This window comes from Chenopodium quinoa, unplaced genomic scaffold (assembly GCF_001683475.1).
Source record: "Chenopodium quinoa cultivar QQ74 unplaced genomic scaffold, ASM168347v1, whole genome shotgun sequence".
Taxonomy (NCBI): Eukaryota; Viridiplantae; Streptophyta; class Magnoliopsida; order Caryophyllales; family Amaranthaceae; genus Chenopodium; species Chenopodium quinoa.
In genome coordinates, this window is record NW_018745170.1 from 662,608 (window position 1) to 689,335 (window position 26,728).

The 26,728-nt window shown below is 32.7% G+C and overlaps 4 protein-coding genes across 4 annotated transcripts; all 4 read left to right on the forward strand.

Annotated features, from left to right (window-relative positions):
* Positions 1-10,108: 10,108 nt before the first annotated feature.
* On the forward strand, positions 10,109-11,155 carry LOC110710209 (glutathione S-transferase T3-like). The gene has a single exon (XM_021888480.1). It carries the CDS (start codon positions 10,109-10,111, stop codon positions 11,153-11,155), a length of 1,047 nt encoding a protein of 348 aa, XP_021744172.1.
* An 827-nt stretch (positions 11,156-11,982) lies between these two features.
* Positions 11,983-12,525, forward strand: LOC110710210. The gene has a single exon (XM_021888481.1). It carries the CDS (start codon positions 11,983-11,985, stop codon positions 12,523-12,525), a length of 543 nt encoding a protein of 180 aa, XP_021744173.1.
* A 16-nt stretch (positions 12,526-12,541) lies between these two features.
* LOC110710211 lies at positions 12,542-13,039 on the forward strand. The gene has a single exon (XM_021888482.1). The coding sequence runs from the start codon at positions 12,542-12,544 to the stop codon at positions 13,037-13,039; it is 498 nt and encodes a 165-aa protein (XP_021744174.1).
* Positions 13,040-14,077: 1,038 nt separating this feature from the next.
* Positions 14,078-23,015, forward strand: LOC110710156 (LRR receptor-like serine/threonine-protein kinase ERECTA). Its single transcript, XM_021888418.1, has 27 exons — positions 14,078-14,815; positions 15,398-15,536; positions 15,785-15,856; positions 15,944-16,015; positions 16,138-16,209; positions 16,292-16,363; positions 16,463-16,534; positions 16,672-16,743; positions 16,837-16,908; positions 16,997-17,065; positions 17,153-17,224; positions 17,367-17,438; positions 17,521-17,592; positions 17,710-17,781; positions 17,861-17,932; positions 18,020-18,091; positions 18,199-18,270; positions 18,360-18,431; positions 18,515-18,586; positions 18,668-18,739; positions 18,820-18,888; positions 19,040-19,111; positions 19,264-19,337; positions 19,918-20,046; positions 20,466-20,819; positions 21,320-21,690; positions 22,382-23,015. The coding sequence occupies exons 1-27, from the start codon at positions 14,704-14,706 to the stop codon at positions 22,748-22,750; spliced, it is 2,982 nt and encodes a 993-aa protein (XP_021744110.1). The 5' UTR covers positions 14,078-14,703; the 3' UTR covers positions 22,751-23,015.
* Positions 23,016-26,728: the final 3,713 nt, after the last annotated feature.

Below are 26,728 nucleotides of genomic sequence, written 5' to 3' on the forward strand. Positions count from 1 at the left end.
GGAGTCGGTTTTGAAAATTATCAGGTCGACTCAGCTTGATTTTCTTTTTTATTGCGGTTTCCTTTTGGGTCGAGTTCTAATCAAGTCAGGTTGTAATGTGTTCAGGTCAATCATAATCAGTTTGAGTTGAACTAGCTCGGATTGAAAACAAATTTAGCCAGTTTATGTAACACCTTAGTTTAACATGAGCCCAGTAGTAGATATAGTCCTCTTTGGGATTGATACCTCAACCTAGTATAAGTCTTTAGGTCATAATCGAGTTAATTACTAAATAAGTTGGGTTTTATCGAGTAGTGGATTGAACTAGGTCGGATCAAAATCAAATTGGGTTCTAAACAAGTTGGGTTAATTGAGTAGCGGGTATGAACAAGTCGGCTCAAAATTGATAGTCAAATCCCAAGCAAATTAAGTTAATCGGGTTGCAACCAAGTTCACCAATAACGGCTCTATCCGTAAGTAATAAAATTACTTGTATAAAATAATGTGAACTAAACATGGGTTAAATATGGGAGTATCAACGATAATAATGAAAATGTATGGAGGAGTTGAAAATGAGAGGAGGAAGTGCAATTCTGAGTGCTCATTGTATATTTGCAAATATTGGAAATTGCATGCCCCTCCCAATAATACTCCCCTTTTTTTTTTAGTTAGAGTTGAATTTGCCCATTTGTCAAGACATAACTTTGATCATTAATATCTTTAATTAGAGGTTAGTAAAAATTATGAAAAAAAATAATTTGTAAAAGTAGACATTATGACAAATCCAACAACACATTATATGATTATATTTATATATTATATATTGGTACAAAAAATTAAGTCAATGATAATCTATAAATAGTAGAATTTCCCAACTGTAGGTTATAAAAAAAAAAAAGGGAGAGGGTATTATTTAATAAAAGGAAAAAGTGAGAAGATGGGACAAGTGACCTTCCGAGGGAAGGATAGAAAAAAAGAGTGGAGTAACTTTTGCATAATTCCCAGTGGTAAATACAGTAAATTTACCCCACCCCAATTCACTAAATCATTATTTTTATCAACTTTTTTTCTTTTTTTTGATGATATGATTTCTGGATATTTTGTACTGTTTGATTTGATTTGGACCTTTCTGGGTCCCACCTCTTTGCTGTATAGTGCATATCCCTCACTCCCTTTTTCCATCTTCTCTATTTTTACCCACTACACTTGAAATCTCTTTGTATTGCGTTTATTTTTTCCTTCGAATTTTAACCTATTTTTACTACAGTAATACAAGTAGTAGTAGTACTCCGTATTACACTATTATGGAGTATTAGGCTTTAATTTGTTTGATTCAATTTATTACGCTCGAAATTCATCTTGTTTAAGTTTAATTATTTTATCTTAATTTAGTTTGTTTGAATATGTTAAGTCATGATTTAAGCAAACTAAACTCTTGACATAATTTGGCATGATTTTAATTTTGTTATGGTCACTAGTTTAGTCTTGTGCGATGCACGATTTGAATAAATAAATTTTTCATTTTTTCATATCAAAATTTTAAAAAAAAAATATCTCAAAATAATTAATATATCAATATTTAATATTTTGAACTCATAGAAAAATTAAATAATGAAATGGATACCTGAAGAAAAAAAAGTTTAATTATTATTGTTAGAGAAAATTAAATTGTTTTTCGGAAATCTAATATCATATATCACTAATAAATAAAGTCGGTCTCGCAGTCTGGCCACGAGACAGCGACACTTGTCATTCCAGTTTTTCACCAAGTGTCGCGCCACGTAGGCGACAGACATGCATTATTGTGACACATATGTTTCTAAAATAGATGGATAGATTTTTCTAAGATAAAAAATGTTGTATAAAGTTTATTATCACTATACTTCTAATATTTCATATATACAAAATTTATCGTAGCTTTTAATAAATATCCTATAACTCGATTTTATTTCTATTATAAAATTCGTTTCAAAAAGTTCTTAAAAATGAGATCCATTTATAAAATATTTAATTTAGTTAAAAAAAATAATAGAGAATCAGTAAAAATAATTTTGATTTGGTAAAAATACTTTCATTTCGGTAAAAACAATTTAAGTTCAATAACAATAATTTCAAGTCAATAATAACATATTTATCAATTTACAAACAAAACTACAAAAAGTACACTATTCTATAAAAACAAACATTTAAAAAAAAAATCGGATGTACATTAAAATATTGTACATCTGTTATAAAGTTATCTTAAAACGATCAAAAGTTACCCTTAATGAATGAAAGTTACCCAGTATATATAAGTTACCCTAATATTAATAAAAGTTATTTATGTTGTATTGATAAAAATTACCCAAAAAAGTCTAAAAGTTACCCTAAATTCAATAAAAGTTACCTCAATGTACAGTAATATTACTGTATATTGGATGTATACAAAAGTTTTTATTCCATAAATAAGTGATAGGATATCGTATGTCTAAATATCCTGCTTTATCAAAAGCCAAAAAGTTTATCCTACAATTTTATCAACAATACGGGCATTGCCCGAGCAGAGACAGCGACACTTCGCATTTCAGTTTTTCGCAAGTGTTGGGCCACGCAAGTGATAAATAGAAATTATTGTGACACATATGATGCTAAGCTAGCCAATTTGGATAGATTTTTTAAGATAAAAACGTTGTATAGAGTTTTATTATCGATATACTTCTTATATTTCATATATACAAAATTATTATAAATTATTAATATATATCCTATAACTCGGTTCTATTTTCATCATAAAATTTAGTTTAAAAAGTTATTTAAAATAAGATCCATTTATAATATTTTTAAAAAATAATAGAGAATCAGTAAAAATAAGTTTTAATCTAATTTTAGTATGATAAAAATATTTTCAGTTTCATAAAAATAATTTTAGTTCAATAACAAAAATCTCAAGTCAATAATAACATAGATACCTATTTACTATTATATAAATATAAGTGATATGAAGGTCTATATTAACGTTTTTAACATTTAAGCCAAAAAGTTTATCATAAAATTTTATCAACAATCTGGGCTTCGCCCGGGCACAAAACTAGTCACTATAAATAAAGTCGGTCTCGCAGCCAGGCCACGAGACAACGACACTTGGCATTCCAGTTTTTCGCCAAGTGTCGCGCCACGTAGGCGACAAATAGGTTTTATTGTGATACATATGATGCTAACTAAGCGAATTTTAGATAACTTTTTTAAGATAAAATTGTTATATAGAGTTTTATTATCGATATACTTCTAATATTTCATGTATACAAAATTAATCACAATTTTTAATAAATACCTTATAACTCAATTCTATTTCCATTATAAAATTCGTTTTAAAAAAGTTCTTTAAAATAAGATCCATTTATATATATTTAATTTATTTAAAAATTAATAGAGAATTAGTAAAATTAAGTTTTAATTAGTAAAAATAATTTCAAGTCAATAATAACGTAGATATCTTATTTTATAGTATTTGAATAACCTGTTCAAAAAAAATATTATTTGAATAATCCTTTTTGATAAATTAAATATATTTTTTAAAAAAGTACACTATCATATCAATATCACTAATAAATAAAGCCGGTCTCGCAGCCAGGTCACGAGACAACAACATTTGGCATTCAGTTTTTCACCAAATGTCGTGCCACATGGGCGACAAATAGATATTATTGTGACACATGTGATGCCAAATAATCGAATTTTAGATAAATTTTTGAAGATAAAAATGTTGTATGGAGTTTTATTATCAATATACTAATAATATTTTATATATACAAAATTAATCATAACTTTTAACAAAAATCTAATAACTCGGTTCTATTCCCATCATAAAATTCGTTTTAAAAAGTTCATTAAAATAAGATCCATTTATAATATATTTAAAATAATAGAGAATTAGTAAAAATAAGTTTTAATCGGTAAAAATACTTTCAGTTTAGTAAAAGTAATTTAAGTATGATATCGCATGTCTAAATATCCCGCATTGTCAAAAGAGATTATATGATCGTATTTAACATTCAAGCCAAAAGGTTTATCCTAAAATTCAATATACAACCTAGGTATCGCTCGGGCACGACACTTGGCATTCCAGTTTTTCGCTAAGTGTCACACCAAGTAGGTGACTAATAGATATTATTGTGATAAGATTATATGCCACATTAGATTAGATTTTGTAAGATAAAAATATTGTATAGAGTTTTATTATCGATATACTACTAATATTTCATTTATACAAAATTAATCATCACTTTTAAATAATATCCTATAACTCGATTCTATTTCCATCATAAAATTCGTTTTAAAAAGTTCTTTAAAATAATTATCCACTTATAATATATATTTTTTAAAAAATAGAGAATCGATCAGTAAAAATAATTTTAGTCCGGTAAAAAAAAAAAAAAAATCAGTTCAGTGAAAAATAATTTAAGTTCAATAAAATTAATTTCAAGTCAATACATAGCTTTACAAACAAAGCTGCCAAAAGTAGACTGTTAAATAAAGGATATGACCTTTTTTAACATTCAAGCTAAAAAGTTTATCCTAAAACTTTATCAACTATATGGGCATCGCCCGTTTTTTCCCGATTTTTTAAAGAGCCATGTAGTTATTTAATTTTTTAAAAAAATTTAGAGCAACATGTAGGATTAGTATTTTTAGAGCGTTACATGGGATTATTAATTTAAAGCGCCACGTTGGATTAAAATTAAAGGTTTAAATTTATTATAAAAATAACTTATAATCTTGTAAATTTGAAAATTTTATCTAAGAGAATTTATTTTATTTCGCATATATGTACAAAAAAACTATTTAAATTAAAAAATGAAATTCACGTTCAATTCATTTTTTCAAAACAAAATTGGATTAGATAAAAAAAAAATGAGAAGTGATTTTAAAAATATTCTTTGCAAAATAATACTAATTAAAAAAAATATTAAAATCACGTTCAATTATGAAAATATCAGTTTTAGATTAGATACAAAAAATAAGAAAAAATCATTGAAACTAAATATATATGTTTTCTCTTTTTTCGAGCAAAAAAAAAAAAGTTCATCATTTATCATTTATTCGGCCAAAAGATTTAGTTCTACGTTAATAAAATTTATCATATCTAATAAACTTTATCACCGCTTTTAATTTAGTATTTTTTTAAATCCTATATAAACTCATCTAATGTTTCACACAATTAAATAGAAAACTTCTGCACGCAAAGAAGCATATTTTAGAATTTGAACACCATGAAATTCTTGAAAGGATGTTAATTTTGTAATCAAGGGGGCGAGTTTAATTATGCAACTTATCAAGTGGCACGATCAAGTGGAACTTATGTGAACCTTAATTATATAAGACCAAAAAAAATAGTAATATTGTGTATTAATATTTTGTTATTTAGATTAAATATTAAGTGTTAAGTTTAACTATGAATAAAACCCATGTATCGCACGATTCGCACGGGTTTAAATCTAGTATATACAAAAAGGGGAGTTTTTTCCCAAGTTTTTAGAGAGCCACATAGGATAAAAGTTTCTTAACACGCCATGCAGGATTATAAATTTTAGTTATAACCAATCAAATAAGAGATTTGTAAATTCTTTTAGAATTAAATAACTCAAATACCACATAAGCAAAATTGGCGAATGAGATTTTAAAGTTGAAATTAATTAAATGTAATATATTATCTTTTGAGATTAGGAATTTCATCTAAATGTATAATGAATGAGAGGAAATTTACAATTTATTTTAAAATAAAAATATTAAATGATATACTATGTACAACGAATAAAATAACAAATTTATCACATAAATACAAAAAAATATTTGTTTTAAAAAATACGAACAAAACGTGCGTCGCACGGGGTTCATCTAGTTGATACTAATACGGAGTAATAATATAGCTAACCAGAATTTTAATAAAAATCATAAAATGATGACATCATTTATAGTCTTGGAGGGAAATTTTATTAATGGGCAACATGACATGTGTCTGATTTTATAATAGGATGATATCAACGGTTGCTATTTTAGTATTTATCTATTAACCTATACTAAAAGCGAATCCTTCTATGACACTCGTCATTACTGTTTCGGGGTTTTCTGATGTCCTACGGGAGAGTTACAATTCCGAGACTGGAACCGGACGCCTGTACCTGCAAAACAACGGAGACTCCTGGTGGTGGGAGCTCCGCCTCCAACGGTCAAGTTATTACTTGATTAAGGAGTAATTAATGCGGAAATTAAAGTGATTAGGTCTCTCTAGGTGAGAGTGTTTAATGTGAGTTTTTAGCGTAATCTGCTTTGTTAGCGTGATCAGCCTGTTATCTCCGTAATCCCCCTTAATAAGGATTAAGGGAGGTATTTATAACCTTGGGAAACGTGCCAATCTTAGGTTTAGGTTAACCTAGGGCTGATTGGGCTTCCCTCGTAAGTTGGGCCTGGGTGGCCGGTTTCTCCATTAGGCATGGAGTATGCCACGTGTCATGACATAATAGGTCCAAGGTGGACGAATAAGCGTGTGCCACGTGGCAAGCCCTGACAGTTCCAACTGGGGGACACTTGGCAGGACCTGATTGGCCCACGTGGCGCACTCCGATTGGTGGGAGCAAAATCCCCTAATCATTTGCCTTGTGAAGGATTTTCCCACCTTTTTCGCTTTTTTTTTTTTTTTTTTTTTTGGTTTGTTTTTGCAAAATTTATAAATAAACTATTTATACCTTATGATATTTTGTTTCCAGTTTAACAATCATATTCCATATATACCCAAATGAAATATTTCTGAATATCTTTTATATACTTTATTTGTAATATTATTGTCAAAAATATTTAGCAACTTTAACCTAGTTAGTTATAGATTTTAATGTTTAAGTTTCGAATACTCTATCAATTTTTTATAATCTATATTTATAACTCCGTAGTAATCAAAGATATTATCAGTCAAAATATATTTGTTGTATTATAAGTTTTTAAGGATATTTTAAGTGTGATAAATGATGTTCATTATTTAGGAACCAAGTTAAAAGTATATGTTTTGTATTAAGCAAAGCTTAGTCTAATAGAAAAATTTGCATAATAAGTTGTTGGATCAAACTCCACTAAAGGTATTTTGGGATGAGATTCGTTCCTTATTCTCATCCCCATTCGCAAAGTGTCTACCTCGCTAACCCAAACTCAATAAGAACCTTTTCCTTACTAACAATAAATATGTTAAAAATATATTGAGGTGTATATATATATATATATATATATAAAGGGTATATTCAAAGGTATTATTATAATGACAAATTTATTAATTCATGCTGATATAATTACTCCTAGTAATGAGGACGCAGGATTGCAGGGATGAAAGGTGTTTTAATTTTTATTTATTTATTTTTTTAAATTTATTTTTTCAATCCACTTGAACCAAATTGAAAGGTGTTTTAATTTTTATTTATTTATTTATTTTTTAAAATTTATTTTTTCAATCCACTTGAACCAAATTTTCTAATTCAGTCCCCTCTCCTGTTTTTATCTCACAAGTTTTTGTTTTTCTTTGGATCAAACCAAATCACCCCAAAACTTTATAGCAAAAATACCCTTGTAAGTTTGTACGAAGGATATACGTAATATAATACTGTTAAATTATAAACTTTCTAAACAATACATGTAAGTGTCCCACATTGATAAAATAAGAAAGATTTATACTTACAACTTTGTAATGTTATGGAGCTTATCCTCTTATTCCCATATAGTTTTGAATGGTACCTCTTTTGAACTTGTGAAGTGGACTTTCTCTCCTAGTTGCAGGTGCGATCAAGACCCGCCAAGTCCTCATAACATAAATTCATACTCCATACATAATTTGTCTAATCAAATAGAAACGTAGCCACATGGGAATAAAACGAAATACTTCATAATCAAATAAGACCTATCCTAATGGTAAATATTTGATCGTGTAATTTCCCCCCTCATAATTCTAATCCGTGAAGAAGAAAATTGATTAGTAAGAGATATTTTAGTACAGTACTTATTTTTTTTTGAAAGAAAGATATATTTTTTTCTTACCTACATACACAAAAAATATAATTACTTCGACTTTCTATTTTTTTGATTTAGATGTAGCCGCCAATACATAAAATAAAATCATTACTATTTTGATTAATCAACAATCAAATATTTTAAAAAATTGACAATTAAAAAATATTAAGACAAATCTAACAAGTTTTCACATTTTTACTTAGTATTCATATAGTAAAACATACTCATATATACAAAGGGCTTGTTTGTTTGACAAAAAAAAACATGGAAAGTGAGACTTGCTAGGAATTGCAAGTTTTATGTGTTGTTTGGTTGACAAAAATTTGTTGAAATGGAGGTGAAACTTCCTAGGAATTTTGAGTTCCCACAAAATATAGGAACTTACTTACTTAACCCCCCTAGGTAAGTAGAAATTCCCATGGAAAGTTACTAACCTCATTGTTAACCAAACAATTTTATGAAATTTTCATGAATTTGATTATAGGAACTTAATTTCTATAAATTTGCAATTCATGGGAAGTTCTAATTCCCAAGTGAACCAAATAGCACCAAAATATATAATTACTCCGTACAATTGTATAACTATATAAAAAACGGAGAAGGTACGTTGCATTACCTAAGAGCACTAGCAATGGTGAGTTTTTTTTTTTGCTCATGAGCATTTTTTGTGAGGAAAAAAAATACTCAAGGCTTACAATGGTGAGGAAAAGGAAAAAGGGAAAAAAAGCTCATGAGCATTTATAAAAAAGCTCAAAACTTGAGCATTTTTTGGGATGAACAGTAACTTAAGTGGGCCCCACACGTGGCTGACAAAGCAAAAAAATTCGGACACCCCACCATCAAAACGACGCGTTTTGATGGAGCTGCCTCAAACCCACGCCTCAAAACGAGTCGTTTTGAGGTTGAAATTTTTAAAAAAAAAAAAAAGCTTCAGCTCTGACGCGTGCAGCAGTGACAGCGAATCCGGGCGCGACACGTGGCGTTGGCAGCAAGCTAGTCAATCAGAAAATACTAGCCGTTTTACAACGATTATTTATTTATAATGCATTTTCAGAAAAATATACTTTGTAAAAGAAAAAAAATTACCAACGGTCATAAAATTAAATTCTCTATAAATAGACATGCATTTTGATATAATTTCGTAAACACTTTAAAATCCTCGAAATTTTAATTTTCTTAAAAGTATCTTAAATTTGTGGAAGAATATTGTTCTTGCAATTCAGCCATATTGAGGTAAAAAAATTTTATTTAATTTTTAAAATCAGTTACATAATATAAGTAGTCTATGTGTGATTTTTTTTAAAAATAAAATAAAATTGTAGGCCATGTAATTATATTGCAATATGTAATTAAACAAAATTGTGTATATTTTGTCCATAAATTTCTAAATTTGTAGTTATTAAAGTGTTGCAATTATTGGTTAATTTTTTTTGCTATATATAAATGTAGTTACGTAATAAAATTAGTATATATTTGATTTTGTGGAAAACAAAAATTATAGGCCACGAAATTAAATTGCATTATGTAATTAAACAAAGTTGTGTATATTTTCTCCATACATTACTAAATTTGTAGTTATTTAAAGTGTTGCAATTATTGGTTAATTTTTTTTGCTATATATAAATGTAGTTACATAATAAAATTAGTATATGTTTGGTTTTTTGGAAAAAAATCAATATGATAGGCCACGAAATTATATTGCATTATGTAATTAAACAAAGTGGTGTATATTTTCTCAAGAAATTTCTAAATTCATAGTTGTTAAAGTGTTGCAAGTATTGATTAATTTTTTTCTTTAATATGTACATGTAGTTATGTGTTAAAATTAGTATATATGTTATTTTGTGAGGAAAAAAATATATTGTATGGCATGTAATGTAATTGCATTATGCAATTGAAGAAAGTTGTTGATATTTTTTTGCATTATTTATCATTTTAATTTGTTTTTTGAGTAAATGTTTGTAACGATATTTATCTTTTGTTTTTTTATGCAGAATCTTTTAATGGATCCAAACAACCCAAATTTCCGTCAACAATTTTCGGGTTTTAGTGATGATTTCCTAACTAATCCCGAGTTTCAATTGTTCTTGCAAAGAATGGCAATATGTCGTCGCAACCACCTCCACTGCATCAGACAACCACTGAGGTTCCCCTACAAAACCGTGCTAATGAAGATCGTACACCTGAAACTGATCTTGGTAGTAACACACTCTTCGATGAGAGCGAAGAGGAAAGCGTACCAAAGACGCCGCAGTATCATCCTCCACCAGTTCGCTTGTTGGAACCCAACCAGGTTCCTGCACGAGTTACCCGTATTTGGTCTGTTGCGGAAGATGAAGCTCTGATTGGGTTGTACTTGCAGATTAGCGAGGATGCTATTAAAAGTACAAGCCAAAAAGCAACTAGCCTATGGCGCAATGTACACGCAGCATATCAAACTTTGCATACGCAGAAGCCGCATATAATTCCGCCAAGGCCTATTAAGAGTCTGACGTCGCACTGGAGAAGGTTGGCAGCGGACACACTACAATGGATATCTTGCTATGATGAAGCAGGTAGACTTCCGGAGGGAGGGAGTGGTTACAATGAAGCTGATCGTATGAAAAGTGCGGCGAAGTTTTTTCATGTCACCCAAGGTCGCAATTTCACTTTTCCACACGCAATTGAAATGCTTAACAAGGATCCAAAGTGGAGACCAAAGCTGAGATGGTCAATGTCCTTGAAGGAAAGAAAAGCCGCATGTGATGCTGAGGAAGAAGGTAGTGCTGGAAGTGGGAAGAGGTCCAGAGATGATGTAGAGGATGATACCCCTACGGATGGTTTTTCATCTGGCGGTTTACAGCGACCCGAGGGTGTCAAGAAGGCAAAGGCGAAGCGTAAAGGGAAAGCAGTAGCAACAGAAAGTGGTTCGTCTGAGCTTAGCGAACGAATGAAGGAATTCGCTATAATTCGCGAGAGGGAGGCCATTCTGAAGGAAGAGAGATTAAAAATTGAAAAAGACAAGGAACAGAGGAAAAGGGAGGAACTTGACATCCATAAGATGAAAACCTGGTTTGATATGGTGCAAGCTATGAAGAATTTGCCTACGCCACTCACTCCTGAAGAAGAGTCGTACAAGAATTTTTTACTGGGTAAATTACAAGGCCTTTAAGCATATTTGGTTGTAGTCTCTTATTTATTAAGAACAATTTAGTCTTTTATTTTTAAGTTGTATTAGTGGTGTGGTTAATCTCAATGTAAGATGTACACTTGTATTCTGATTTTCCAATATTGAATGACAAGTTGTTTAACAAGTTGATTTAAGTTGCCATTCATACCGACATAATTGCTTTAAATCTTTGCCATTGTGTAGTCACAATTTTCTAATTTCACTTTATCAGAATGCTTTAACCTTGTGTCATTGATACCGACAAAATTACAATAAATCTTTGTCATTGTATAGCCACGTTTTCCTATATTCACTTTATCAGAATGCTTTACCTCTGTGTCATTGATACCGACATTATTGCACTCAAGACTTGTCAATGTCAACTAGCATAGTATACCTATTCCGTGGTTGAAAATTTGATTCCTGTACTTGGCGTGGTCATTCAGATTTGTAACCACATATTCATTTGATATTTTTGCTGTATATAGTAGGCATGGCACATATCCACAACCACACCCCTTCATCAAGTAACAATTTAATACGAGATGTATTCTAGACCATCATCAAGCTCAAGTTCAAGCTCATCTTCTTCAAATACTGAAGAATATGACCAACTTGTTGATGAACTCTTCACATAACCAACCCCCATCTGTCCTCATGCCCCAAACACAATCCCAACACTCTTCAAAAAAACCTAGAGGGGGTACGAATAGAAGAGATAGAGAAATTGGACATGCCAGGTTGTTTAATGATTACTTTTTCGATAATCCTGTGTACAGCACCACCCAATTTAGAAGAAGATTTCGTATGCAACGACCTTTGTTTGTATAATGAACAAGGTCGTTGAAGGTGATGTGTACTTCCAGCAGCGTAGGGATGCAGCTGGAAGGTTAGGTTTATCACCTCTGCAAAAATGTACAGCGGCGATAAGAATGTTAGGCTACGGCATGGCTGCGGACGCCGTGGATGAATACGTTCGGATCAGTGAGTCAACCGCTCGAGTTGCCCTTCAACGTTTTTGTACCGGTGTCATTGAGCAGTTCGGAACCGAGTACATGCGAAACCCTACAACTGATGAATTGGCCAGAATACTGCATCAAAATGAATTGCGCGGTTTTCCAGGCATGATAGGCAGCATTGATTGCATGCATTGGGAATGGAAGAACTGTCCAACGGCATGGAAAACGCAGTACGCCGGTAGGAACAAGAAAGCAACGCTAATACTGGAAGCCGTTGCAGATCAGGATTTATGGATATGGCATTCCTTCTTTGGGATCCCTGGATCTTGTAATGACCTAAATGTCTTATACCGTTCCCCAGTGTTCGATGAGGTTCTGCATGGTCGAGCTCCTCCGGTAAATTTTTACCGTTAACGGCCATGAATACAACATGGCATATTACTTAGCCGACGACATTTATCCGAAGTGGGCAACTTTTGTTCAGGGTATCACAACCCCTCAACTTCAAAAAGATAAATTGTTCGCTGACCACCAGGCTGCTGCTCGAAAGGACGTTGAAAGAGCATTCGGTGTTTTGCAAGCTCGATTTGCAATAATACGAAAACCGTCACTGGCGTACGATGAGGACATACTACGAGACATAATGAAAGCATGTATCATTATGCACAACATAATTGTTGAAGATGAGCGCCACAACTACACTCGAGCCGAAGTTCTAAGAGCCTTCTACGAAGAAGATCAACAAGAATCAACACCAGCATCAACATCTACAACGCCACCGTTTGAATTCAACGTAAGTCGACCTACCAACTTTGACTTCAACGCATTTCTACAACGAAAAGCTTCCCTCCGTGACAGAGAAATTCATCTATCTCTGAAACGTGATTTAGTCGAACATATTTGGCAACGATACGGGCCACGTAATTAGGGAGAATTTAGACGACTTAAATAAAGCCAAGTACTATGGCGTAGCTATTTTTCCGTACGCAGTCGAGTTATTTTTTAGTTGTTGTGTTTATTTTATTTCCTAAGTTTAATTACGCATGACGTTGCAAATGTAATTGTTCTCTAGTATTGTACCGCTTTTAAAATAAATAAAAACATTTAACAAATTATGAGCGATTTTTTACAATTTTTTTTATATAACATACTTAATTTTACGACAAATTTTAACGATAAAAAAGACAAAAATAAAAAAAATAAGTTACACAAATTTAAACTAGTTTTCATTTATTTGGAGTAACATTGTTAAAATATAAATGAAATAAATAAATAAAGAAGTGTTGTGTAGGAGAGAGAAAGTAATGGTGGGGTATTGAAAAAGTAAGAGAGAGATAGTGGTGGGTGAGCATTTTTTTTTGCTCACCATTGGGAGAGAAACTGTAAAAAAAATTTGCCCATGAGCAAAATTAATTTGTTGAGAAAGAGAGTGGGTAGAGAGAGAGAGAGTGGGTGAGCATTTTTTTTGCTCACCATTAAGAGTGGTCTAATCGTAATTATCGGCAAAAATTGACCCATGAGCCTATAAATTCAAGAGAGGTACAAGTACTCGTGGTAAAAGAAAAGGGCAAAAGTATAACTACCAAACTAATGCTACAAACCATAAATGTAAAAATGATGAGAAAATTGTCCACACTCTACAACGTACTACCCATACCCATACCCATACCCAAACCTTATACTAAATCAATTATTTCAATTTTACCAATCTCCATAAATTTATTCATTAAAACAGCAAATTATTTATTTTCCAAAATAATTAATTAAATTACTAAAAAAAAAAAAAAAAAAAAAAAAAAAAAAAGAGGGATCGCTGTCAAGTCCAAAAAGTAGTAATAAGGGTGGCGTCTGCAGATGCTCAGACTCCTCTCTCTCTCCTCCAAAAAAAAAAAAACAGAGCAAGAAAGCGACTTCTCTCTCTTTCTCTCTCCTCTCAAATTTCAATAAAAAATTAATTTTTAAAAATACTCAGAAAAAATAATTAGTAAATTTAATTTATTTATTGCTATTTTTACCAGCTGAGCTCCCCTATATACTACAAATTTAATACAATTGTCTGAGTTTTAGAGGAGAGAGAAAATTTGTAAAAAGCAGAGTACTAGCCTAGCTGTGTTGTGTGATAATAACCCAGAAATTTTGCAGAGCTGAAAAACTAGTCTTTTTCTTCTTTTTAATTATACAGTGACTACTTCCTTTTATCATAATTTTCTCTTTCTATCTCTAGAACATTGAATTGGGCACTGGGTAGATTTGAAGAGGAGGAAATGCAATGTACATTGTGTTTAAATGGGGATTTTTGTTTGTTGTTTTATGAGAGAGAATTTCCCAATTAATTAAATTGCCAAGTTCTTCGTGATTCTTCTGTTTTCACTCTTTCTCTCTCTTAAAATAGTAAACCCAGTTGATAAATTGTTGATTGAACTTCATTTTACCCAGAATTCTGTTGTTTTCTTTAGTGGGTATTTCTAAAAGTTCAAAAAATGGTGGGATTTTTTCTGGGTAGAAATGGTTGATTGAGCTTGAGAAAACCCAGAAAATTGTGGAATTTTAGTGGGGTTTTTTAGCCTTTGTTATTTAAAAAAAGTGAAAAAAATGGAGGTAGGATTTTTCTGTGGGTTCCAACAATGGCGGCATTGTCTTCCAGCTTGGGTTTTTCTAGCTTCTCTTCTACTCTGTAGTTTGGGTTCTGTGAATTCTGACGATGGTAAGTTCTAATAATCTTCATCTTCTTCTTCTCTCTCATATCTGAAATCATTTTTTAATTGTTTTTTGTCTTTGTCTAAACATTGTTAATTTACCTACTTTATGTGTGATTAATATAATAATGTCACTTTTTTGTCCTAAATCATCCTCTTGTTTTGTCCTTAATCATCTTTTTAATTAATGGTACGACTCGTACCAAGACCTCGGATCGAATCCCGTCTATGTTACTACCTTTGCGGCTCTATCCGCTTACTTTTTTTAAAAATAAATTGGCTTTTGATGGATTTATATTTTAGAAGAGGGGGTATAATTGTCGTTGATATAGGTAACAACAAAATGAGCCGTTATTTTAATTTTTTAAGAGATGGAAGTACTTATGTTTAGTCTTATCATTTGAGAGTGATTTTTAACTCTATCTTTGCTTTTTAGATTTGTCAAAGTTTTATGTTATTTTTGCTATTTGTTTCCCTTTTTATTTGGGTAGGTGAAATGCCTTTTTCTGTCTAGTCATTTTATTTTAGTGAAATGAATTTATTACTTTAATTAAGTTGTTAACTTGTTTTCGCTTTTGGGATTAATAAAGGTGCAACACTGTTGGAGATTAAGAAGTCAATTAGGGATGTAGATAATGTTTTATATGACTGGTCAGATTCACTATCATCAGATTATTGTGTATGGAGAGGGGTCACCTGTGACAATGCCACCTTCAACATCGTCGCCTTGTGAGTCTTCTAACTGTATCTTCTTCCCCGTTGGGCTCGGCCGGAATTAGTAGTCACATCGATGGTGTAATTTGAGCTAATAATGTGACGACTAATGCAGACATGATATATGTGCTTCTTGTTCTTATCTTATTAAGTTAGTCAAGCCAAGTCATTATCATTATATTTGGTTGTTTTGCATGCTGGATTTGTTTGTTGTGTAAAGTTTATAATGTTTGTCTGCCTTTTGGGTGGTGGTATCTATCTAGGAATATTTCAGGGCTAAATCTTGATGGAGAGATTTCACCGGCTATTGGAGATCTTAAAAGCTTGCTATCAATGTACATTGTACCACCTTTTGCTATACTTTTCCATTTTTCCTTACCTTGTATGATTGAGTGCTGATATATGTGATGGATTTTGAACAGTGATCTTAGTCGAAACAGGCTATCAGGACAAATACCTGATGAGATCGGTGATTGCTCTTCATTGACATACTTGTATGTTTTATTAAATAAGTATTGCCCGTTGATTTCATTACTTGGACCCTAGGATGCTAGCTCTTCCAACTGTCTTATGTGCAAAGGTTATCGTGACTAATTTGATGAACATCTGATCTTAGGGACTTGTCATTCAATGAGCTTTATGGAGATATACCATTTTCAGTATCAAAGTTGAAGCAATTGGAAGAATTGTAAGGAATTTTCTGAAGAACTGGTTGCTTTGTTATTTTGCAGAATAAACTTTTCTTATTTTTCATGTCTATTGTCTTCCAGGATTTTGAAGAATAATCAATTGACAGGCCCAATCCCATCCACCCTTTCACAGATTCCAAATTTGAAACTCTTGTAAAGCTCTTAACCTGTCTTTTGAGTTGCAGCCGTGTGCTTATCTGCACATAGTTGTTCAGAATTTGACTAAACTACTAATTCACCGATTTTCTACAGAGACCTGGCCCAGAACTCTTTGACAGGGGAAATTCCCAGGCTTATATATTGGAATGAGGTTTTGCAATATCTGTAAGTATACCAGCTTTTTGTCGAAGCTACTTTAGAGCAAGTTTATGGCTACTTGTATGATTGTATTGTCTATTTTAAATATTTGGCAATTAACAAATTATTACTACTTAATGAAATATTTATTCAATGAAATTTAGTGGGCTTCGAGGCAACAATTTGGGCGGATCGCTCTCACCTGATATGTGCCAGCTAACTGGGTTGTGGTACTTGTAAGTCATCTATAATGTTGGCTCTATAGGGAGTTTAAGCATTTTTGTCACCTATTTGTATTCTAATATCATGATTTTTTCTAAATCTTGCAGTGATGTTAGAAACAACAGCTTGACAGGAACTATCCCCCAGAGTATAGGCAATTGTACTGCCTTCCAAGTATTGTATGTCACTAACCTTCACTTAAGATACCTTATGTTTATTGCTCTGCGGCTCAATCACTGAAAGAAGTTTATCTTAATTATTCTGTAGGGACCTGTCATACAATCAGCTTACTGGGGAGATTCCATTCAACATAGGGTTTTTGCAAGTTGCAACTTTGTATGAAGATGCAATCTCAGCTCTTTAATTAATCAAATAAAGGTTTTTATTAAAATAAGTTCTAACCAAATCGCACTCCTTGGATAGGTCATTGCAAGGAAATCAACTTTCGGGGGAAATTCCTTCGGTTATTGGCTTGATGCAGGCTCTTGCAGTATTGTAAGTCTTCCTTTAAGTGAATCCAGCGCTCTTTATGGATATTTGGAGTACCTTTTTTAAGGTTGTTACTATTCACTCTTATCATTCTAATTTGCTGCTTTTTTTTTTTTTTTTTTCTTTTTCTTTTTCTTTTTTTCTCCAGAGATTTAAGCTTCAATCATTTGACTGGGACAATCCCTCCAATATTGGGGAATTTGAGCTATACTGAGAAACTGTTAGTACCCACTCAATTCCTGGCTATTTCATGTTTGTCAATCTGCTATATGGGCTGTTTGAGTGAATGTTGTATTTTGCAGATATTTGCATAGTAACAAGCTAACTGGTTCAATACCTGCGGAGCTAGGAAATATGACAAAACTTCATTACTTGTATGTGTTAATGAACTCAACAATTGCCAGATTTCTATGTCACAATTTCCTTGATTGTAGATGTATTTATATGTTCAACTCATTACTAACATTGTCCTTTCTCCTTGAATCTGATAGAGAACTAAATGATAACAAGCTCTCTGGACATATTCCTCCGGAGTTGGGGAAGCTTACGGACTTGTTTGACCTGTAAGTTGTATCATGCTAATTTCTGCTGAGCAAAGGTTGCTCACATCACTTCCAAGTGTCTTACACTGTTTATTTATAGGAATATTGCCAACAACAAACTCGAAGGACCCATTCCTGGCAACCTTAGTTCGTGTGCTAATCTCAATAGCCTGTGAGTTACATTCAATACGTTGGTCCCTGCAACTATTTAATGTCTTGGAACATCTATAGGTAACTTTTATCTTTTATTATGCGACAGTAATCTGCATGGCAACAAGTTAAATGGAACAATCCCAGCTGCCTTCCAAAGGCTGGAGAGTATGACATACTTGTGAGTGTTTAATCTGTTTGACTTAATGAGAATTTAGCGAGAAGAATTATTTATCTAGTATTAGTTTTCAAGTTCTAACATATCAACTTGGCGGAGCCAATCTGTAGGAACCTTTCATCCAACAAGTTAAGAGGTCCCATTCCACTTGAGATCTCTAAAATGGGGAATCTTGATACGCTGTGAGTTTCTATGTGCAGTCTCACTTTTTGAAATATCTTACTTGTTTCCTATAGAGGATGATACTTATGTACATTTTGATCTTGTTCAGGGACCTTTCTGATAACATAATCAGCGGATCCATTCCGTCACCTCTTGGGGACTTGGAGCATCTTCTTAAGCTGTATGTATGCCATGTGGTGATACTAATCCTTTCAAAGTTTAAAAAGTTCATTAATGTTGCTCATTTTGTTCTTTGTATTGTAGGAACTTGAGCAGAAACCATATAGGTGGATTTATACCAGCTGAGTTTGGAAATCTCAGGAGTATTGTGGACATGTGAGTTTCCTATCTGCAGTCTATTTTACTCTATTTAGATTAGTTGTTTCTCCTGACCTGAAGTTTTCCCGTGCGTTTCAGAGATCTTTCTAGTAACCATATTGCTGGTACAATCCCACAAGAGTTGGGTCAGCTGCAGAATTTGTTCTCACTGTAAGTTTTGCCTGATGATAACTCTAATTCTATGCTCCTTGCTATTTGTTCTGACTTATTTTCTGACAAAATGATGGCAGGAGTTTGGAATTTAACAATTTGTCTGGAGATGTGATGTCACTGATGAATTGTCTCAGCCTTGCCACTTTGTAGGTTCTTTACCAAGATTTTTACTTTTTTAGTCTTCTTGTTATGCCCCCTCCCCATCTTCCTCAAGAATTAAAGGCATCTCTAATCAAATATGCCCTATATGTTGACTTGTTGTGTCAGCTGCTAATCAATTTATGTGTTTTATTGCAGAAATGTGTCGTACAATGACTTAGTTGGTGATATTCCAACAAGTAACAATTTTTCAAGATTCTCACCAAACAGGTAAAAGCTGTTGCCCTGTAGGCTTGTACTTGTATATGTTTATCAGTTTATGTAAATCAATTTTTTTGTGCTGGGTTTACTTTGAATTTTACAAAATTTCTTCTGCTCTTCTCATGTTCTTATCTTGTAAGTTTCTTGCCATTGTTACACAGCTTCAATGGAAACCCTAATCTATGTGGATACTGGCGTGGTTCAGGTTGTCATGATCCCCCTACTGCTAGCAAAGGTAAATGTTTCAACTTCAAAGCATGTGAGCTGGAGAGATGTATTAGGTAGTCACGACTCATGTTTTGCATATTGTATATTATGTTATTTAGATATTTCTGTAGCTCTTCACCATGAGATCTGTATGGAAACCCTCTTGTTTAGCAATATTTAAATCTTATAAAAATCCTTTCGCTTTAAATTCTTTGTCAGGGTGTAATTTTATGTAATTTGACGGTTTTCCAATTCAACCCTTACCTCCTCGGATTGCCTTCTCTAAGTTGAATACATGATAGAAAAATAAAACTCTATCCATGTGGTACACTTACAAATGGCGATATCTGTGAACAAAAGGGATTTTCTATATGATCCTCTAATTGAAACAGTGCGGTTCCATGTGTTATTATAATCTGTAACTTTATCATTTCATATTTCATTTTACCGATCAGAAGTTGATTTCCATTTCTCATAGTAACCCGTGTACTTTTTCTCGTGATCATTTGTTTTTTCCTTGAATGAGTTGCTGTTATTTTTGTTTAACCTGAAGGGTACTTTGAGTTGTATTTTGTTTATTCTCTCATGTTCTTTTGGTGTGTTTGCAGTTTCTATACCGAAGGCAGCCATTTTAGGGATTGCTCTGGGCGCACTTGTGATTCTTTTAATGATTCTAGTTGCAGCTTGCCGTCCTCAAAAACCGGCTCCATTTTTTGATGGTTCGATGGAGAAACCAGGTTACTTTCGATACTGCTCCACAAGTTTAATGTAGCCATATTTCTTTACTGCAGCTCAATTCTTGTTTTGGGGATTGGGGTTCAGTGGGAATTCTTAAAAAGGGATGCACTGTAGCATAGATTTAGGTTGATAGGGGTCATGCATCTTGCCAAGGTTAGCAGTAGGTTTGTTTGGACACTACAACTATTAAGGATAAGAAAATGGTGAGTAGGTCTATCTGATACTCTGATATTACTGATGGGCATCATTAATTATACATTTAAATAGGAGAACAGTAAGATTTTGTTTCTCTTTTTTCAGTAAATGTCATCTAAGGGTTTAATGCTTGAAATTTTAAACTTGGTAGAATTATAGATTGCCATGTTGCTTGTTCTCTCATACTTAAGTTGTTTAACGCATGATTACTGCCCAATTTCAGCTGTGGTCAGTTATTCTTCACCAAAGCTAGTGATCCTTCACATGAACATGGCACTTCATGTATATGATGACATCATGAGGATGACAGAGAACCTGAGTGAAAAATACATAATTGGCTATGGAGCCTCCAGTACTGTGTACAAGTGTGTGCTGAAGAACTGCAAACCTGTGGCTATCAAAAAGCTTTACTCCCACTACCCTCAATCTTTAAAAGAATTTGAGACAGAGCTTGAGACAGTTGGGAGTATAAAGCATCGTAACCTGGTTAGCTTGCAGGGATACTCCCTTTCCCCATCTGGAAACCTACTTTTCTACGATTACATGGATAATGGGAGTCTCTGGGACCTTCTTCATGGTAACCTTTTTTCATTATCCTTACAAACCGAACATGTCATTTTTCCATCTGTGCAAGTCTTTGTTTCTGTTGAGGCTGTGTTCCCTTTTTTCTTTTTCTTTATTCATGTCTAGGTTCCTCCCCCTCACTTGGTCAGTTAGACCCCCTAGTTTCCTAGTCACATTTGCTTTTATTAGTGGACTTTCAAATAATGTCGCTCAGATTTATGCTTATGATGACTAGCATTTACTTGATGTTTGGCCGTCTCAAAAAAGTTTATATAGCACCTTCACTTAATGTGTATTATTACTAATACTACTGCATGTCTAAAGGGTGACCTTAGAATTTTGAGAAAAATGATGGCACTTTCATCAGTCATTGTGCGGCTAATTTCTTCCTTCCATTTTCATTGTATTTCCTGTTGCTACTTGAATTATGGAGTGATTTGCTCCACCATGTTGCACTTAATATTGTTGGACTAGGTTTTGATTTTTCTGCTCTTTGGTTTACCTTTTACCTAGGGCACGCAAAGAAGAAAAAGCTAGACTGGGATACTCGTCTTAGAATAGCATTGGGAGCTGCTCAGGGACTTGCATACCTTCACCATGACTGCAACCCTCGTATAATCCATAGGGATGTGAAGTCATCTAACATCTTACTTGACAAGGACTTTGAACCACATCTCACCGACTTTGGTATTGCCAAGAGTGTGTGCGCCTCAAAGTCCCACACATCAACCTATGTGATGGGCACAATTGGATACATAGACCCTGAGTATGCTCGCACTTCACGGCTCACTGAGAAGTCTGATGTTTACAGCTATGGGATTGTTCTGCTTGAGTTGCTGACTGGAAGAAAAGCTGTGGACAATGAATCAAATCTGCATCACCTGGTCAGTTTAGCCGTCTATCTTTAATCTCCTCAATGCTTAGTGTTCCATTGTCCTTTTTAATCAAGCATGTATGCATATTGAATGAGATGAAAAGGACTTTTATTCCTTGAATCACAATTCACATCTTGCTTTACTCTTTCCTTTGCTCACATTAGGATCCTCCCGGCCTAAAAAACAATTTCATTACCATATCAGCCTCATCTTTTAAATTAACCCCCACTGCTTTTGGTCAAGTATCTCCTAGTTTCCGTGATTAGTAACTAAAGGGACCAAGGGGAATATGAATCATATCTCAGAGAATTTTAGTACAAGCAATCTTTGGGATTGACCAATTGTCAACTGTCAACTCACAAATAGATAAAAGACTACAAGTATCTTTTATATGCTCTTGATTTTGTTCTTTTATATACTTGCATTGTCCAACGAAGAAGTTTGCGTAGGGGTAGATAGCTTTAATCACCTTAAATCAAAATTCTATACATCCACATTCTTTGACTCCTTTCTCGCATGTTTGAAAGCGATGCTTGTGTGGTAGATTGTAAAATTTGTTTCTAACCAAAAGTTTACTGATGTGGAGATGTTTATTGGCTAGTTGTTTCATAGTAGTACTCCTAAGTGTCTTTAAGTTAGTTTCTTTCTGCTTCATCTATTATTGCATAACCTCTAACAATTTTACACCAAAAATTTGTAGATCTTATCCAAGGCAGCAAATAATGCAGTCATGGAAACTGTTGATCCAGAGATCACAGCCACCTGCAAAGATGTTGGAGTTGTTAAGAAGGTTTTCCAACTCGCGCTCCTCTGCACCAAGAAACAGCCCGGTGATCGCCCCACAATGCATGAAGTTACCCGTGTACTCACAAGCTTCGTTCCAGAAACGCCAGTCAAACAAGCAGCTCTTAACCCATTACCTCTGCTCCCACCATCGCAGATGCCCTTGTACATGAACGAGTATGCTAACCTCAAAGCTCCGCACATGGTCAACTGCCCTACAATGAGCACCTCAGATGCCCAGCTTTTCCTCAAATTCGGCGAAGTAATATCCCAGAACAGTGATTAGATATATCTTAGTAATATTAAAACTAGACCCAAAAAAAAAACAATGAAATGTGTATATTTTGGTACCAATTATTGCAAGCTAGGAATCATCAAGAGATTTAGTAGTACTTTGTAGGAGAAATATCAGATATCTAAAATTATCACCATGTGGTGTAAAAGGCTGTAAAAAAAGGAAACATTTTAGAGATACCATACCAACTGATGGTAGTTTTTGTAGTACTCCCTAGTTTGAAATTGAATATATGTGGGGTCTCTATTCTGCTAAATTCAAGCTTTTCTTGTGATCATATAAATTATTTTCTGACATCTGATTCAGTATGTTATCGTATTATGAAGTGCAGTGCAGCAATAATGCACTGTGGAGCCCTAAACTGTAAGTACTTCACTGGTAAATTTTGTTGTGTTACATACAAATAAAATGCAAACTGCCATCTTGTTACCTCCCAAGATACCACCTTAGTATGAGTCATGAGCTGTTTGTTATTTTCTGGCAGTAAACAGTAGATAGCCATGTTATTTCAGAGAAAATGCCATTTTTACTAATGATCTGGTATCTTAAATGCTTTCATCATTTTGACCATATTTGGTTATTGAATGTAAAATTTTGAAGGATTGGATTGCAGGCTGTGAATTGTGTAAAATGGTGGGTTTTTGAACCTTAACAAGTTACATGTTAAATGGATGAGTAGATGTTGATATATGTCAATACTCTTATACTCCTATAGTCCTATGTGTTGATTTAGCCAACATACTCCCTAAATTTTATCAATGGTTTTGCTTGCTTTTTCTTTTCTTTTTTTTCAATTATTTGTATTTGTATTTTTTTGGGTAGATACTCGCTTTGTTTTTATTTAAGTGTTATGTAAAATTTTGACTCTAACATCTTTAATTATCAATAACTATAAATTATAACAATTGAATATTAATAAACTATTTATTGAGATAATTTCGACAAATACCAATAAAGCTATATATTTTCTTCTGCATATCACTAACATTGGTCAAACTATGTCAGATGAGTAGTGCAAAAAGTCTAAATGGATACACTTGTTTGAGTAGCACACTAATTGATTATACGAGTAATTGATGATCATAATTAATTGAACATATCACATGTGAAACTATTTTTTTGCCCAATAGATATTTGCACCGATAAGTCTTGTGTAAGGCGGACTTTATTGTAAGACGGTCAATATAAGGGTGACTTTAACAATTTTTATGGTAACTTTAATTCCTGTAAGGGTAACTTTAATTTGTAATGAACTTGATTGCATTTTAATATGTAATTTCTAATGGATACAACATAATATGATTAATCTAATACATTATAAGTGTTTTTTAAGAACAAAATTTATGTTAGAAATATGGTAACTTTTGTATATATAAGGGTAACTTTAAAAATAGTTTTAGGATAACTTTAACTTGTCTTAAATTAAGTTATTAAAAGTCCGTCTTAACCATAGTTTGTGTATTGTACAAAGATTTTATATAAGTGTAAAAGTAATATACTGGTGTCTAAATTATAATTGCCCAAAATACGCCTTCATTTAAATAACAATGTAATGCGAATTGTTTTTTTTTCATATCTTTTTGGACAGTTGAGCAGGTTTGGGCTTTAAAGTGCTCTAAGGTTCAATTGGAGCCCAAACTATAGAGTTAGTGGATTCATACCTTAAAATGGAATTGTTACTACTGTACGATATATAACCAACATTGGGGTTTAACATAATACAAATGTAATTTTCAATTGACAGATCTCCAAATGAACAAAAACTGAGTATATATTTATGTTGTCGATATTTACTACGAGGTATTTAGTTGAAATATAATGTGTGACGCGATACATCGCCATGATGGTTTTTTATTTTTTATTTTTTATTTTTACAATTACGGTGTATAGACAGACAATAAATTTTACCTATAGACAATAAGTCATATATAGGAAAGTGAGTCTAATGCATCAGGCAATGGTTCTCAGATTTTGGTGATGAGTTTTGGATTTTGGATTTTGGTTTTTGAGTTTTAGGCCACGAGTATCGTATATTGGAAAATGAGTCTTAGACAATTAGACATTGAACATAAATTAACAAAATATCTCTGATTTTAAGCATCAAGTCTTATATAGTTATATATATACTAGATTTGTTTCGGGGTTTTTCGGATGTCCTGCGGGAGAGTTACGTCACTAAGTTTGGGTCCTCGCCGGCTATACCTGCAAACAAACGGAAGATCTGGGGGTTCGGAGTTTCGCCTCCGATGATCAAATTAGAAACGGTCGAAATGAAGTAAATGTGCGAAAAGTAAAAGTATCTTCTCGGATCCCGAGATCTAGTTTTTTCTCTGATCTGATGTGAGAGAATTGAGTGTGATGTAATAAATAAACGTGTCCCCAAATGGGGGTAAATCTCCTTATTTATAGGGTCATAAGAATCAGTGCCCCCTAATCTAGGTCATTAACCTAGATAAATTGGCCGCGCCATTTTAACGGCGTTCTCGGGATTTAGGCCTTTGAAAGCCGCCTTTTCCCCTGATGATTGAGAATGCCACATGTCAACTGGTGATTGTCTTGACACGTTTCCAACTTTTCATTACCACGTGTGCCAACTAGAAGTGATATAAAATCGAGTCGAGCCGGGCCTTTGGATGAAATTTTGTGCCCAAACCCACAACATAATGTCGGACCTGCTCACCAAAATGGGTCGCATTCAGGCTTTGAACTAAAAATGTGTTTTTATGTACTTTTTCGGATCGGGTCAAATCGGGCCACCAGGCTGGGCCATTGATGATGATCAACTCGAAAACTTAAAAAAAAAAAAAAAATAATATTAATAAAATTTACACCGAGATGATTCAAACAAGATGTCACAAGATTATGTTTTATCGTAGCTATAAATCACAAAACAAGTCAAAGTACAGTTTGTGAATATTGTCAAGGCAACCCACGTCAATTAAAAAAGATCGGAAAAAGTATAATTTAGATAAAATAATAATACCTTTGTTAAATATTAGTTTTATATCTCACAAATAATATCCAAAATTGCAATTAATATTTAATGGAGGTAGTATATGTCCAAATATGTTTAGACAAAATAAGAATGAACTGACGAAAATACAATTGTACTCTGTCCATTTCAACATAAATGTATCAAATTGTCTTTTATACTATTTATATGTGCAATTCTCACTTCCGTTTATGCTTAATATATAAAATGAAAATATAATCATATGAGTACTTTTTGGAATCGCTTCAATGTATAGTTTTTTAATATCAACTTATATATTCCGTAATTATTGATGATTAAATATACGCAGTATTACTTTTTTTTTGTTTGAAAAATATACGCAGTATCAATACTATATACTAAAGTATTCACCAGGATTCTCCATAAAGTACACGTGTTGCGTTTACAATAAAGTTTTTCCTACCAAAACCTTTTTTTTTTCCCTTAAATAAAAAGAAATTTGATAAAAAGAAATATGCAACCTACAAAATAGAACAATAACAACAACATAAATAAATACAATATTTTTTAATCATTAATCTATAAAATGTGTATTTCCTTTGAATCTTTATTTGTATAAAACGTATGGTTCATTTGCTACTACAAAAAGATTTCAACTCGGTTTTAAATTAGAGATACATACTCTACATTAGTGTATCTAATCTATAATAATTTGATAACATTAATAGATATACACAATTTATAAACAGATACTTCGTACAAACTTATAGTAATTTATAAAAATAATTTTTTTTCTTGTGAATATCCGAGTGTTCGAGCGTTAAAGAACTAGTTACTGATTATAAAGTTTTGCGTTGGCAAATATATCAGAGCTTGTCGACATTTTCGGGCAACATTAATTTTGAATAGAGAGAGTACTAGCAAACTCTACGTTCAACCGAGTATGATATCGTGTGTAAGAACTCCGTATTAATACAGTGCTACCGACCACATCATCCTTTAAAAAGTCTAAACAA